We start from the raw sequence: 16,368 nt of genomic DNA, 5'->3' as shown, positions 1-16,368 counted from the left end.
CTGCTTGAATGTTAAAGAAACTGAAGAAATACCAACACAAAGGTAGAACAATTTTAAGTAATTCCTGCTGCCTGTATACAACAAGGAAAGATCAAAGAGCCTGAACAGCAAATAACAGATCAGCACAATGGAAAAAATTCCCAATCCCAAATTAAAAAAAAGGTTCTAAAACTGAGGGTAAAAGTATAAGACACAGGCATACATAAATTACCAAATGAACACTACAACATAAATGTATATATGTATATATAAATGACTCGTGCAAATGGACCAAAAGCGATTTAGACAACTTTTTAGTCTCATTTTTGGTCCATTCGTTTTCAGACAACAAATTCCGTTGCCCCGAGGCTCCACCATTTTGTTGAAGTTCACCGGGAGGCCAAAATAATGAAGATGGTGCTTCTGCACCTCTCTTTCTCTGCTAATCGATCTATATTATTCTGGCGTCTCTGTGCATTTCCAAAAACGTGCAGAGCGAAGGAGAGGCCTTTTTGCAGAAGTTCCCCAGGAGGCTAGGTTCAGAAGATGAAAAAGAAAGTAGACACAAGGAGCAGCAGACAAAGAAGGAAGGCAGAAGAACAAGAAGATGCAAGAGAAGAAGCTGTGCAAAGAGACAGGGACACAGAAGCGGTCAGTGGAGAAGGGAGACGTTTAGAGATAGAGAGACAAGCCCTGGATAATAAGAGAAAGGGCTGCATGACTGGGCCTATATTAACAGTAAGCTGCTGTCAGGATGTAGAAAGGGGTCATCCGTAGGACATCCTATAGGGTTCCTTGTCCTGCTTGGGTGGGGTTTCTGGCTGTCTATTTATGGGACCCCCCTTTCCCGCCTTTGGTCAGACAATATTTCCAGCTTATTAAGCAGAGAATCTGTTAAAGCAGTGAATCCCCGCCCTCCCTACCCAATTTTTCACTTTTATTTATCTGAACGGAGTCTATGGCTGAATTCTGAGCGTTAAGGTGATATGTTTACAATTGGCTGTTATGCCGACGTTATGTTTCTTGTTAATTTCTCCACGGGTTCAGTCCCTGGGGGAATTTTGGAAGGGTAGGGTGTTTGTAATATGACCAGTTATCAAGATTTTACAGGAACATATTTAAGACTATAAGGGCATTCTACAAGGGCTGCTGCCCCCTAAGTTAGGATTGAGACGGAGGCATAAGGAGTATAAATAGGGTGAAATAGTTGTGGCAATAGGTAATTCAAAGACAGAGTTGCTCCTGCCCAGGGTCACATTAGTTTTAAAGTTGGCTCTTTAAATATATGATTCAAGATAGAGAACATTGTTGTTTCCCACTAAATGCAACATCATTGACTGATTTTGCCCTGGAGAGCTATGGCCAGATAGGAATGTACAGTGTGTCATACTAGAAATCAAAGATAAAAGATTATTGATGGATTCCACCCTTGAGAGTCTTACAAAGAGAGGTGGTATTTTTCAGTATTAAGAACTGTTTTTGTGTCATATAGGATTATGTGAACATAGGACAATAAAGAAAAGAAATCCCTGAACCTTACCTTAACCAATTGAGTCCTATGACATTTAAAGGCAGCAAAACCTTATAGGAAGAAACTGTTTTTTTTTTGTTTTTTAATCTTGTTACAAGACACATTGCTGAACTATCCATTAATTCTATTTGTCACTGTGTGTTTGTAATATACAATTTTTGGTTTGTGTTTAACATATTTGTGTTTTATAATTACCCCAACACAGAAAGACAGAGAAAGGCAGATAGAGATGTAGATAGATAGAGACAGAGCTGGTACAAGGATTTTTGCCACCCTAGGCAAAAATTTTGATGCCCCTGGCTCCACCCCACAAGTCCCTCCCCCTCTGCCACACCCACTTATACCCCACAGTGACCGTGAGCCGCGCTTCTAATGAATGACCGCGGCCTATAAGTGGTGCCGGCCCTGGATAGAGAGAGATAGAGAGAGATACACAGAACTGGATGAGAAAATAGGAGGATAAACATTTTAAACATCCAGGTTGTGCACTTTTACTGCAAGTTGTACTGCATTTTTTAAAAATAGTCACAACAATGTAATTTTTGGGCTACAGAAATAAATGACTTTTCTAAAGAGGATCATTTAACTACTGGTGAACATATTTACAATTTTTAAGATAGTTTTGGCATTTGTTACTAATAGCCATTTCTGTTGATGGGTATGTGTTTTTGGAAATGCTCCCTTCATAATAAACATTAACACTGAAGTGGGGGTATAATAAGTGGAGCCTCACAATCTGACTTCTGTAGATACCATATTACAGCACAGTTTCTATTAGGGAAATCACTCCCAACACAAACTTGCTAATAAATCTTTTCCACTGAAAAAAGTGATTAATATATCAGTGGTCGATAAAACAAGGAACAACATTTTTGTTGCCAATTGCGCAGAGGAAGGCAGTAAGGGATGATGACATTTTGGAACATGGGCCTTTCTCTGTACTTAATTTTTAAATCCCTAAGTTTCATCTGGTCAATAAAAGTTTGTGGTTCATAATACACTATATGGACAGAAGTATTGGGACACCTGACCGTTACAGGGACTTTTATGAAATTGGTTTTGAAATACATAGACATTAATATGTTGTTTGGCCCCCTGTGCCGCTACAACAGCTTCCACTCTTCTGGGAAGGCTCTCCACAGGAGTTTGGAGTGTTTCTGTGGGAATTTTTACCCTTTCATCCAGGAAAGCATTTGTGAGGTCAGCACTGATTATGGACAAGAAGGTATGGCTCTCAATCTCCATTCCAGTTCATCCCAAAGGTGTTCGATGGGGTTGAGGTCAGGGCTCTGAGCAGGTCAGTCAAGTTCTTTTACACCAAACGCATCTAACTATGTGTTGCTGGAATAGAAAAGGGCCTTCCCCAAACTGCTGCTGTGACATTATCAGCATATATCTGCACCCCCCTGGCCATCAGTTTGACAAAGATAGTGTATCTCAGTAAATACACCTCCTTTTAGAAGCCAAAGCTAATTTGAATATTTAGTGTTCTTTTAATAGGTTGATGTACACCATTTAATAGCATTTAGTGAATAAACCCGTTCTAAGAAGCCAGAATAATGCATCTGCATCTGCAATAGTGCGTCTGCAATATTCTGGCGTCTGGGAGTACTTCTGCAGAAGGGAGGAGTCACGGCGGGACCAGGTGGATAAACTTTCCCCCGTTACTCCCTTTTGAGGAGGTTAACTGGAAGGCTAGGTGCACAACCGACACGAGGAACAGCGGATAAAGAAAGAAGACAGAAGAACAAGAGGCAAGAGAAGAAGTGGAGCTGCACGAAAGAAGATGGGGACACGGAAGCGGTTGGTGGAAAAGGTAGGGTGACATTGAGAAAGTATGCATCACGGAGGCAGGAGAAACAACCACATTTTTGGGAGACTTGGGACCTCTAAGAGAACACAGAAGAAAAAAACTTACTGCTTACCATCCTGAATATCTATACTCTGGTTATAGGCTATTCTATGATTGAAGATTGTGAGCCTATGATCAGGACAACACGGTATTTGCATGGTATAAAATGTAGCACGCTGAATGCTATATTTGAGCATTGTTTTAAAAATCCCAATTATGATTCTACTCCTTTTGTTCTTTAATTACTGCAAAAGTGGGATTTGTCATGAAAAATCTCAAGGGATCTAACTACAAAGCCATCTCCAAAATTAAACTAAACAGGCAATGGCAGCAGACACTCTGCTCTGGAAACAGACAGCAATGATTGATCTGAGGTTGCTGAATGAATATTACCAACTATTAATGAGCACAAAAAAATCCTTCAATTTAATCACTTAAATTAATTCTGATTAATATTAATGTCAATCCTCAAAGAGGAACAGCGTGAAGGGACATAAAAGTAAACAGAAAAATCAGTGTTATCTCTCTCGTGAATGAGGGGAAGGGACATATATCTTCATATTGAGGATTAGCGCTACAATACACTGTAGAGAGAAGCTTTATGGTATTGGAAATGTGGAAACAGAACAGACCTGGGCTGGATTTGCAAACCAAGCAAACGATACCATGTGATTCATTTTCCTAGCTAAGGATAATTTAATGAGAAAAATCAAATGAACCTCCGCCACTGATCAGGGCAACAAAACAATATGGTCCCTAAACAACTGTTTGGTCTGCTCAGATGTTAATGGAATCTATAACTAAAGTTAACGCAACCATGCAAGTCACCGTTATTGGGTGGGATGTGATCTTATCATATAGAGAAAACTCCCAAGACATTGCAGATGGTTTGACTATTCTTGAAACTAACTAGCTAGAAGCAAATAGATATTTAAAATCTAAAGCTGGGCTCTAAAAAATATGAATCCTTTGGAACACTAGCCTTCACTAAAGGTAAAAAGTAACAGTTAATGCTACTTCACCCAATATATTACTTAACAGATTCTGATAAAGCGCATACGCCTTCTCACTAGTATATCGCTTTAACCTGAAACACCATATTAATCCTTTTATCATCATAATGACAAATGATCACAATTTTTTCATCTGATAAGAATGATAAACTCCCTCTAGCTCGCAAAAGGATTATCTCTTCTGAACAGGCATTACAAATTTCATAATCTAGCAAATCATTACTAAGCCCGGATATACAATTTACTATTGAATTTACATTCATTTTTTTTTTTCAGTATGCAAAGATTTTTAACTAGTTTACCCAATCCATATGTATTAACAACAGGCTACACATTTTTAACTAAACCAACACTGTTTTAGCTTATAATTTCCTTCAATATATTTTTTAGAATTTGTCAAATGAAGTTATACAGCTAACTATGTAATAACTCATTATAATGTATCAATAATGTTGTAATACAGCAGACATTTAAATGCTTTTTATGGTGTATAGTTCACTCGCTAACACTGCACATAGCCTGGGGAAAGCATAATAGTTAAGACACATAAAATAATACTTACAGGGTGCGGATCTTGGGCATATGGTTGAAACTGGTAAGTGGGATGCGTGTGATATTATTGTTGTTGAGAGTACTGAAATATAAGAGGAAAGAAGAAGCATTATTCATACACTCGTTTTAGCCAACATGCAATATTTATGTGAACAAGGAATGACTGATTCATACAAGCTAATATGATTGTTCCTTCACGGGCATGCATCTTGGCAAATCTATCAAGAACAATTTGTGAATTGTCATGGGAGATACCTTTATAGAAACGCATCTGACTGTCACACATAAACTGACACACATTATTACTTGGCTTCCGCTCAGTAACCAGTAGTGAAGTGCATGGTTTGTATCGACACAAAAATTGGCCAAGGCACAGAATGCTCTGTAAGCATTTATGGAACAAGTTGTACACATCAACAGAAGAATGAAGCAAAGGCATAAGCCTACTCTGCAGAGGGACCGTTTTTAAACTTTAAAAAAGTAGCCACGGATATGAATAGGGTTATTGTATATTGTATAATACTTCATTAGCACAACAATAAGCAGTTGCAGATTAAGTAGAGAGCGTAGGTGTCAAGGTCACACTTTAATTGTAAAATTAAAGCAGTGCATATTATTTAAACTCACTCCTGTGGGGAACAAATACTAAATGATTTCTACTGATAACTATTAAAATAACCTATAGATCCAATTGACTGTACACAATCCTATAGGATTTATTTTTATACTCTATTACTGTATTTTATTAGTTTTTAGTTTGTTAGCATTTGGCTCATCATAGTGATGTCATAACTAGGGCCAGCCCAAACAATCAAAAACAAAGTCCTCTTGATCAGTACATTTTCTTCATATTCTGTTAGCTCAACTCTTAACTCATTCTGTCTATGAGACAAGGTCCTTTCAAAATAGCGTTTTAAACCTGCTTTAAAAATTAACCCGATGTTATTATAATAATTTGTTCCAATAAAAATCATACATATTTGCATATATTGACGCTAGTTACAGTGTAAGATACTGGTTAGCGGTTATTATGTACAGATGTGGTATGCATTAGCATGGTCAACTAATATTTACCAGCACTTTTAACGGTATTCTGCACGCAGAACATTTTCGGAATAGCGTATACATTTTTTGGCAAAGATAAAGACGGTTTATAAGTCCAAATTTATATTATCCTCCCTTAGTCACAGTCCTTTACACTTATCCCCGTGTATCTTTATCAGATTTTAGTTATGCAATATTTCGCTTAATACTTTATGATTTTAGACACGAGAATCCACAGGAAATTAAACTCAGGCATAAAAAGGGCCGAGGAAAGATTTTGTCATCAAAAAGACATTAGATATAGATTGCGGAACTCCTCGAGGAATTTGTTACCATAGAAATGCTCAATTTGAAAGAAAAACAAGTTATTCAAAAACAGTTCCACTGCTTTGATTTTTTAATGGTTTCTGTCATCAACTTTTACACCAAGATTCATCAAAGCTGGCTTTACCATTCGACCATACACACATATACTTCTGCACCCTAACACTTATGTGTGTATACATTTACTAATGTAGTCCCGTCATACACACGTGATATTATGGGATGTAGTAATGTTTGCGCTATAGCTAGAACTAGTGAAGTAATGTATATGATGTTCTTCTAAATTGCTATAATGTATGTTATGTTTATATTTCTCTTCTAAGGAAGTTAGGACGAATAGAGCTACAGCTTACCAATGTGCATGCACGACATACTCAACTCAGCGATGGCTTGAGTGAGATTTCCACATGTCCAACGAGACTCCCGTGTGCATGGACTTACAAAGTACTGGAATATATAGTCTTATTTGGTGGGGCTAAATAGACTTTGATAAAGTTTATATATATATATATATATATATATATATATATATATATATATATATAACTAGCTTTTAGGCTTCCAGTGAGCATGAATGGTAGAAACATAAAATATTTGATTCTCTACCCAGCCCTGGCAGTATCCCATTAAAAACAGAATTAAGTAAGGTCGAGGCACTATCCACAAACAAACATTTATCTTAAAGCTTTTTGAAACCGATTAATAAGCGTACCTGATTATGGTTTATGAAAAGAGCAATGCTATGATCTTGTAACAAAGTAAGCCAGTAGAGCTATATGTGACCCAAATACACACTATTGTATGTATATAGTAGAATATAGAAACAAATATGTAGGTCATAGAATGTCCGTGTTTAATTATATAAAGATAATTATGGACAAACACTCCGGAAAGAGCTAATATGCAACCTTTTTGTGGTGTGTCTGTTTAGTGAAGCCTTACCGCTATTCTTCTATGGGTGCCCTTTGAGATGTAGAGTTAGGCATCTAGCCTTGGCGCTACTCACCTCAAATACACACAGCAGGAGTATTCACTATGCCATCTTGTTCATTACTATTTTCTTCTATGAACCGCTGTATTACATACGTAGTTGTTTTTACTAAAACACGAGTCGAAGAGGTAACCGGACTTACATTAGCAGCATATTCACCCAGGGAAACTACTACCAAGTAATTGAATCGTGTGTGAGAAACAGCAATGTAACACCTCCTGATAAAACAGGAATAGGTCAATGTAAGGTATAGAATGAATATTTGAAGCAAGCGAATGTTAGCATAGGTTAATCTAGAAACGCTTCTGCTGTGAACATTTCCAAGGCTTTTTGTTTCTTAAATCAGCCTTTGTATTAGCCTGTAAAGACACTCTTACACTCAATTACACCAGACTACCAGCTGGGAAAATTTGACAAATAATTGCTTACTAGCAGTATTATTATTATAAATTAGACATCATAATGTTTTCTTTTCCATTTTAAATTAGGCGTTCATATTTTATTTTATTATTTATTTTATATTATCTATCTATATGTTACTTTTTTTTTTTAAATGATTTGATTAGGCTATGAGCTATATCTGTTTGACTAATCAAATTATTTAAAAAAAGAAGAGCTAAGATCATTTGTATATTGTTAAATATTAATGCTACAGTTAATTTTTTATATTGTTAAATATTAATGCTATTGTTAATTTTGTATTTTTTGCTCATTTTAACAGTGCAATGGAAACAAAATATAATACTAGGGGTATATGTTAAGGGACCTTTAATACACTACCATGCCTACATTCTTTAATTTACTACTGTTTCTTCTGTAAGCTTACTAGTAATGGGAATTATACTACACTACATATACCCAGTTGTAGATAGGAGCTCTTCGAATGTATGACTTAAAATGAAAAATAAAAAATTATCACCGTAGTGGTGGCTATGTATGAATGACACAACATACTACTGTAAAGAATGTAACTAGAATTTACAATGAAGAGCAACCTTAAGATAAATGATTCTCGGTAGCCTCAGAAAATGCAACTTAATCATTTTTACTCTACGGTTCTAGGCTAAGCGTATGGAAAATCTGAGCAGGTGAAGACAGCTGTCTCTTTGGAGAACCATTAACATTATGAAGACATATAGCATCGTTTAGGTTTAATGGCGTATTTGAGAATCTGCATAACATTTCTCAAGGATAAAGGACCTATTAGATGATATCAGTGAATGTGTCAAATGAGAACATTACCTTACCTTGTAGACAATGGTTTTCCTCTACAAGAATCTTGTATTCTGATAAGCCCTAATAAAATGTTTTCCAATAACTATTGGCCATTGTGGGGAACATTCAATATATGAATTCTAGTTTTGTGAGTAATATCCTAATTGTAACATTTTACAAATTGTTAAAAGGAAAATCTCCTCCTACATTGTCCTTATGGTGCTAATGTAAATGTCAATAAAAATAGACTTTGGTTGCTCATAACAATGTCCAACACTTAACAACAGTAATGTTAAGATTGTTATATTTTCAGTTAAGAATGAACACTCTACAAAAATGTACACAAGATGTAAAAATACAAATTAAAAAATAAAATTCTGATAAAATTATAAACAAAATTGTATTCTAGCATTCGGTGTTGTAGCTAATACGGCAGTCCACATTTCAAAATAAATTTGGAAAATACGCAAAGCTACAATAGTTATTTAAAAGATTATTTTATCAGGTTGGTCATTGTATTCTATCGAAAAATGTGTAGCTACCTGTTGATACATTAATCCGGGTCTCTGAATTGTCTTCCTTATTATATTTTTCACATTTGTAAATGATTCCTAGATAATAGTATAAACAAATTTATGTTCTAAGGTTTCCACCTTAGAATATAAACTATATAAGAATTATAATTATTTTATTGGTAAATTTTATCAAATGAATAGATTTCATTTGCCACAGTCAAGGCGTGGCTTATCAAATGCTTATTGTTTGCAACCTCTAAACATTTTCAAACAGGTCGAAAAGATTAGAATTTCCAACAAAATATAATTTACCGCTAATATTTAAAGCGTAGTCCTACAAAACATTACATTTCATTAATTCTAGTATGAAAAAAAATCTAAATATTGCTAAAATATAAGGCTGAACTAAAATAAGCATAGGTTTCATTGAAATTGTTAAGTTCTTATTGATGGTATCTTACTCACCACAAAGTGTATCCCATTTCAAATACTTACTATTTCGTTGTGATCACTACATCTTTTTATCTTGGTGAAATAGCAGTTATTTTACGTACCGCGATTTCACTGGATAGGTCCACTTTGCGTCACAGGGTACTAAATATTTAAATGCTGATAGCGCATGACAGTATTGCTGCTGCATTATGACAATTTCTCGCAAACTGCCTCCCTTCCTGGATTTTATGCGCTGAATTCTAAATTAGGAAATATTAATTTTCCATATGACTAAGAATAATAAATTTTGACATAATTTATGGTATGCGGACCTATCAGCATTTTGCTAATTTTTACCTTTTCATATATTCCCCATAGCTGCCATTGGCAATATAGTTTAAAGAGATAACCTCATATTGGTTGTGACACTTTGTCACTTTAAACTCAGTTAACTTATACACAGTCTGGCTAAAAATACAAGGCAGGTTAGTTCAAATTCCCATGTTATGTCTGGACAAAGCAGTTGACTAAGGACTTGTAAATCCTATAGGCTACTGTTGTAAGTAGATATATTACTTATGCCGTTAACTGCAAACTTAAAGTCCGAAAAAGTACTAGAGTCGCTTCTGAGAATTGACATTTGGTGTCAATGTTATAAATAAATAGTTGACTAACCACTATGGCGTGACAGCACGTTCTCAATAACCTAGCCTTAATGTGTCACATGACAAAAAGAAGACTTTTTTAAGGCAATCATTTAATAGAAGTTAGATCTCTGCAATGCGGAAAACAAAAACCAATAGGGTAAATTATATTATCCTCTGTTATACCATTGGTATGCACCAAGTCCATTCCTGTGGAACATTTAGTCCCCAACATATGAGCCCAGTCTGAATAGACCCACTTACCCTTATCTGGAATAAAATCTCCTATCAGCAGAATAGGAAGGCTAAAATAATCTGTCCTTTGGAAGCCCTTTACGTTTAATGAACATTTCATCGTATTTCACTGTAGTTCATATGTATTTTCTTTGTTCTTTGATGGTCAAAAATGGACCCTTTGTGTTTTATCACTGCCGCTGTCTGGACTTTACAGTACTGACTTCATCATATTACAAATTGTTGATAAAACACACTAAAACCACATCAAGATCGCATCAAGATTTGAGTTTTTAAAAAACATAAAAAGGTTAAACAAAATATAAAATTTCTCCATATTTTGACTGCAGTATTTTTATTTCTAACAGTGCGGTTGAAAAGACGAGCACTCACTAAATTACCTCATTTTTTTCATTGGATTAAAATATCAAGTTCTACGAGTTCTAGAATATGCTGTAATGTACAAAATGATTATAATCAATGGAAATTCCAACAGTAGAGAGATATTAGCAGAACTATGGGGGGACATTCTATGGACATAATAACATCACTGTAAATGTATATAATCAAACTCAATTCTTAATAAAAAAAATGGACATAGCTGTATTAGCTCAAGAGAAAACAGACTCTTTAGTCGAAATCGGTACATCTTATTGGACACACAGAAAACATGTAACATTAATAAAGACGAAGGTCCCTTAGGTTTTGGGGGGGGGGGTTAGGTAATACAGTACATATTTAAAGCCAGTTGAACATGAATGCTTTTAAAACTGTGCTTCTATTTTGTCAGTTGGTGGTGTCAAGCATTTATGCTTGACTATATAGAAAGATGTAATATTGTCATTGACTTACTTTGTATAAAGATCTTTCAATTTAAAGATTTCATTCACACTCAATTTAAAGATTTCATTCACGCTCACTGGTAAAGCTTTTGGATTTGCATTGTTAGTATATTGTATACTTTTTTAGAATTCATGCACTCTTCCCATTTCAAATGTTAGACCAAAAGAAATTTCACAATGCAATGTTTGTTTTGTGACATTTATATTCCTATTTTTAAAATTGCAAGCAGGCATTTGACTTTAGACAGTCATTGTATGTCTGTGGATAGAATTTGTTGGCTTCTTTTTAACGGTATCAATTAAGTATTATGGGTTTTACAGCACAAGTTAACAATGAATAGTGAAAGATAAACAAACCCATGATATGTTTGGGAGAAAATTGAGTCAAAAGGAATTCTGAGAATTATTTAGTGCAAAATTCTGATCTGTGGTCAACGAGTTAACTCATGATTTAATAAATATGAAAAATGTGGTCAGAGAAATACATTTAAAAGTAAAATTTAGTTTTATAGGAATTCCCGTGTACCATTTTTTTTATTTTAGAGCTCTGTCAAAGATGACGAAATCTTGGTCATTTAGTGTAATTTAGCCAAAAAAGGAAACTATTAAAAGTGTGAGTGGTTCATAAATATTCCAAAAATAAGAATAAAAACATATTAATGTCTGAAATTTCAATGACTACCTGAAGCACAATGATTTGATTTTGTGAAAAATGAATGGAAACATCAAAGTGATCGCTGTAGTTATTTCTACTGGCACACACCAATGCTTTATTTAATGTTCAGAGAGAAAAAGAATACATTGGTTATTTTGTTGACCTGTCATATTTTACAGTATAGCTTAATTTTTGCTTGGGCGAGGGCTCCTCTTGCGCTTCCATTTAGTTTTGAACAGAAAAAATAGTATATGTACTACAATATTTTTGAAGGCTGTTTGTCTCCTCCCAAAGTTATGAGAAGTAAATATTTTTAAAAATAGGTAATTTTAATGCAAAACAATAAGGTTCTGCTTTTGAAATCTTGTTAATGGAATTTCAGTCTAATAAATAATAAATTATTGTATTCTGCAATACTATGTGATTATAGGTTTATAGATTTATTCTTACTATGCAGCATAAAATATTACATTATTCTGATGACAGGAAGATAATTATTGTCATCTTGACCAACGTATATAAGTAAATTAGAGTTTTTTTCAGTTCTAATTTTACTGTACTAAGTCCAATACTGCACGATCATCTTTTTATACTTTGTCATTTTGAAGTCTAAGCAAAAATAATGGTATATTTATTTAGCTATATAGGTGTGCGCGTGTGTGGGTGTGCTTGTGTACGCCAACTGTATGGCGGGGAAAAAGTGCCGCAATGCGACATCTATGTCCGCAATAAGAGCATCACATTGACTCACTGTCTGTGTACGTGCGCGGTTTGTAAAGTAGGCCACCACGCCTTTTTCTTCTTTTAATCTGATGTTAAGATTTTTAACCTGCACTGCTAGAAAAGCCTATATTAATTTATATCTTTTTAATAAGTTACATTGAGATAAGTAGCTCCTTGAATATTAGAAATTAACAATTTGTGGAGAATCGTAACTACAAAAAGAAATCAACCCAAAACCGTCAAAAGGTAGCGGCACCATTGAATAAAACTCAATTCGTTGGTTTGATAAAGGCCAATCTCTCATTTAGCCATCTGTAAAATGCCCAAGAGAATCAAAAGCAGTTCTAAAATGTCTCAAGATATATCTATGATAACAAGCCAAAACAAGTAACTGTTTCACACAGATTTAAATTTATCATAATCGAATAATTTTGTAGTCCATATTAAAACCACCAAACCATCTTTGCACCAGTTTAATCATTATAATCTATTTTATCTGAAGAGAAGCTGTTTACACTTAGGCTTGAAATAGCAACACTGGGACAAAGAAAATATGGAAAAAGTTGAGGTGGGACAGAGAAGATGCCAAAAGGAACGAGGAACCTGGACGTAAAAGGTTGCCTACATGGGAACATGATGACAGATATGGATGTTGAGTTACAGGATGGAAATTGATGGAAATTATCTGTGTATAACTTCAACTAGTAAGGCTCTGTAACCCAGTAGATTAAAAGGAGTACAGAACAAATTCCCTCAATCACACTAAAGGAACCAAAAGTGTCATTGGCCATAATCTGTGGTTTGCCTCACGATAAATGCATGGAAGATTGAAGGTATGATGGTGGAGACAGAAGACGGCCAGACCAGACCATATTTTCTCCTGGCACTGTACTGAGGTTGGGCTAGTTATTATTACACATTTATATGTTGGAGGTTTTTTTAAAAATTTCATGTAGCTATGTTTTTAGTATATAATTGCGTGTCCTCTACAACAGGAAATGTTTAATTCATTGTAAGACAAGTTCCTTTGTAATCATCACAATGAATAAAGCCATGCTGGCGATAAATAAGACAATCCTCCAATTGACTACAAGGACAAAAAATAAAGTTATACTGGTCCAGATTCATTAACTGACAAAAAGGCATTACCAGTGTTTAACTCTTTTTTCAATTGCAATCTATGGGATCATTGCTGTTTAATTACTTGTTATAGATTTAATGCGCGCATTGGATCAAGCATTGAGGAAGCTGGGCATAATATTGATACTTGTTAGGTCGGAGGAAGCAGATCCCTGGGGAACTTTGGGAAGTAAGAGAAAATAAATGATATGTAAAAAAAAAATTGTAATAGATCATATATCATAAATCTTGCACAAGAACTCACTTTATTTACTTTTTTTTTTTTACTATAGCACCCGTATGTTTTCAAATCATTTAAACAAAAGGAGAAATGAAGAAGGACTGGTATTAAGAGAATAGGAATAGGTAATACTGGGGTTGTAAGCTCAAAAAATAGAAATATTAAACTTGTTTTATCATAGTTTAAAATGATTATAACCTAACTTCGCAATTGCTGTTCTTCACTACTTTTAGTAATAATAATATTAAATTTACTTAGCAAACAGTTTTTTTAATGTGGTTAGGAATTCAACAACTCAATAAATATCATTATCTTAATTAATGTATCTGGTCCAATATTTTATTGGATATTTTTTCCCATTGCAGTTTATGGTAAGATTGTGATTCAATTCCAGCCACTGGAGACCTAAGAGGCCTACTTTATTACATGCAGTAAATGTGTATTTGTTTCTCATTATGGATGATTTTAGTACATTTTTTTAAAAAAAAGAACATTCTTATCACAAGACATCAACTAAATCATGTGAGCGTGTGAAAAGGAAAACTTCTTTCAGAAGACCTTAAGACCATCACTAGTCAAGGTATCAATTTGTATGTACATATGGATCTTAACTAAAATTCCAAGTGCACCAGTTGGAAAAGCACCAGAAGCGTGGACATCATTAAATCCCTACAAAATTAACATTAGGGGCCCAGGGTAAGTATTATTAAATTTATGTAGATGCTGATGGGCAGTATTCATGTAAAACATCTACTGAATCGAGTTCACTTATTTCTTTCACTAGTTCACGCCGAGGTGCTGTCAACACCTACCAAAAGTAGCAACAAAGGAGAACTCCATATTTTAATTTATTTTAGGGACATTTAGTGCAGCAGGATTACTTGCACACTCATAATCTAGACATAGTGCCAATCTTTCATTGTTTATGTACTTTGCCCCCTAGACCATGACGTGTTAACACTACATCACTGCCAGATCATTGTAAAGACATATGGGAATAATTTAAATAGACTGGTCACATCTGTGTGAGTGCATATGGCCAAAGCACAATACGTCGTATGTTTGTACTTCAGAGGTGTTCTGGATAACGCAATGTGGTCCACAAGATAATACAAGAAACCAGCAACACAAATAGACAGTTTGTACTTTGCATTATGTCTAAGTGTCTAAATCATAATATATATATATATATATATATATATATATACACATAATGTATAAATAAAAGCACAGCACACCGCATGAAGATGTCCCTTGCTGTTCAATGCTTTTTAAAAACTATAGACACTACACTATGATTACGCCCGGGGACTATTAGTTTAGACCATGCCCCCTAGTGGAGATTTTTCTTGCATATCAGAAGCCCAAGGACAAGATCAACCTAGCTAATAAATCTTGGCGCTCGATATCTAGAGCAGGCCAGGATCCTACGCGTCCACTTGGGGAGATCTGTGTTAGTGGGGCCCCCAAACTGCAGAGTCCCCTGCGGTGTCAATCAATCTGGGCTGAAATGCATCATATTGAATCAGGATTTAGCATCGTGAGGGGTTCCGTAGTATGTGTGCCATCACACTTGCCTATGGTGCAGACTCCCTTATTTGCATAAATAGCTAAAATTAGCATGTTGTAAAATGTAGCTCATTTGGATAATCCTACAGAGGTGTATACTAATATAGAGATTTGCTAGCAAACTTTATTTTAATACAACATATCTATCAACTTCAAAAGCTACACATGGTGTAGTGTTCAAACATTTCAGATCAATACGCTTATTACCACATGCCTACACCAAAGATACAACTGTATTATTGGCTACATGCCTGCGTTCAAATCTCTAAGAATGGGGATTGATTTTTCCCTGCAAAGATGTGTTAAGCATTTATTTTCATTTGAGTTCCCCCCCCTTAGAAAAACAACCCAATCTCCCTAGTGTTCTCTGCATTTTTAATTAAAAGCAAAGTTGCGGTAGAACCTTCCTCTCAATTGCCTAATATCAGCAATTTGCTTCTGACAAATGGTCCATTCGGTCCATAGCAGAACGCACATATATGACACGTTCATACACTACATATTTTAACACACAACACCACCTGCCACTGGAAGCAAGAACGACACAAAGATACTTTTTCTAATAGGTGCCATGACAGCATTAACTCTTGGTGCATTACGGATTTATTCATAGAAGACAGCAAAAGGGTGATTTTCCCGATATTCTACTACTAAGAAATAATTTTCATTTAAAGAAAGATTTGTGATATAATTTAGATAATTTGTGATACAATAAGATATTCACGGCTGTTAAGGCCACAAGCTGATCTTTGATTATATGTTTCTAGTGCAAGATCTTTTTAAATACAGAATACACTACTGTTGTAAAAGTCATGTTACGTTTTTGGACCTTTGTCAAATGATGTTAGAAGAACTTGATATTTTTCATTGTTCTATGGGAAGAAAGAAAGCAA

General features: G+C 34.9%; 1 protein-coding gene across 1 annotated transcript in view; it reads right to left on the bottom strand.

Annotated features, from left to right (window-relative positions):
- Positions 1-16,368, bottom strand: part of SLIT3 (slit guidance ligand 3) — a 279,434-nt gene that overhangs the window by 79,580 nt on the left and 183,486 nt on the right. The window contains exon 7 of the mRNA XM_053465078.1: positions 4,938-5,009. Coding sequence (XP_053321053.1) covers positions 4,938-5,009 — 72 coding nt within the window. The remainder of the gene's footprint in view (positions 1-4,937; positions 5,010-16,368) is intronic.

Source organism: Spea bombifrons, chromosome 4 (assembly GCF_027358695.1).
Source record: "Spea bombifrons isolate aSpeBom1 chromosome 4, aSpeBom1.2.pri, whole genome shotgun sequence".
Taxonomy (NCBI): Eukaryota; Metazoa; Chordata; class Amphibia; order Anura; family Pelobatidae; genus Spea; species Spea bombifrons.
Note: the sequence above shows the minus strand (reverse complement) of the source record. Positions and strands in the feature narration are given on the sequence as shown.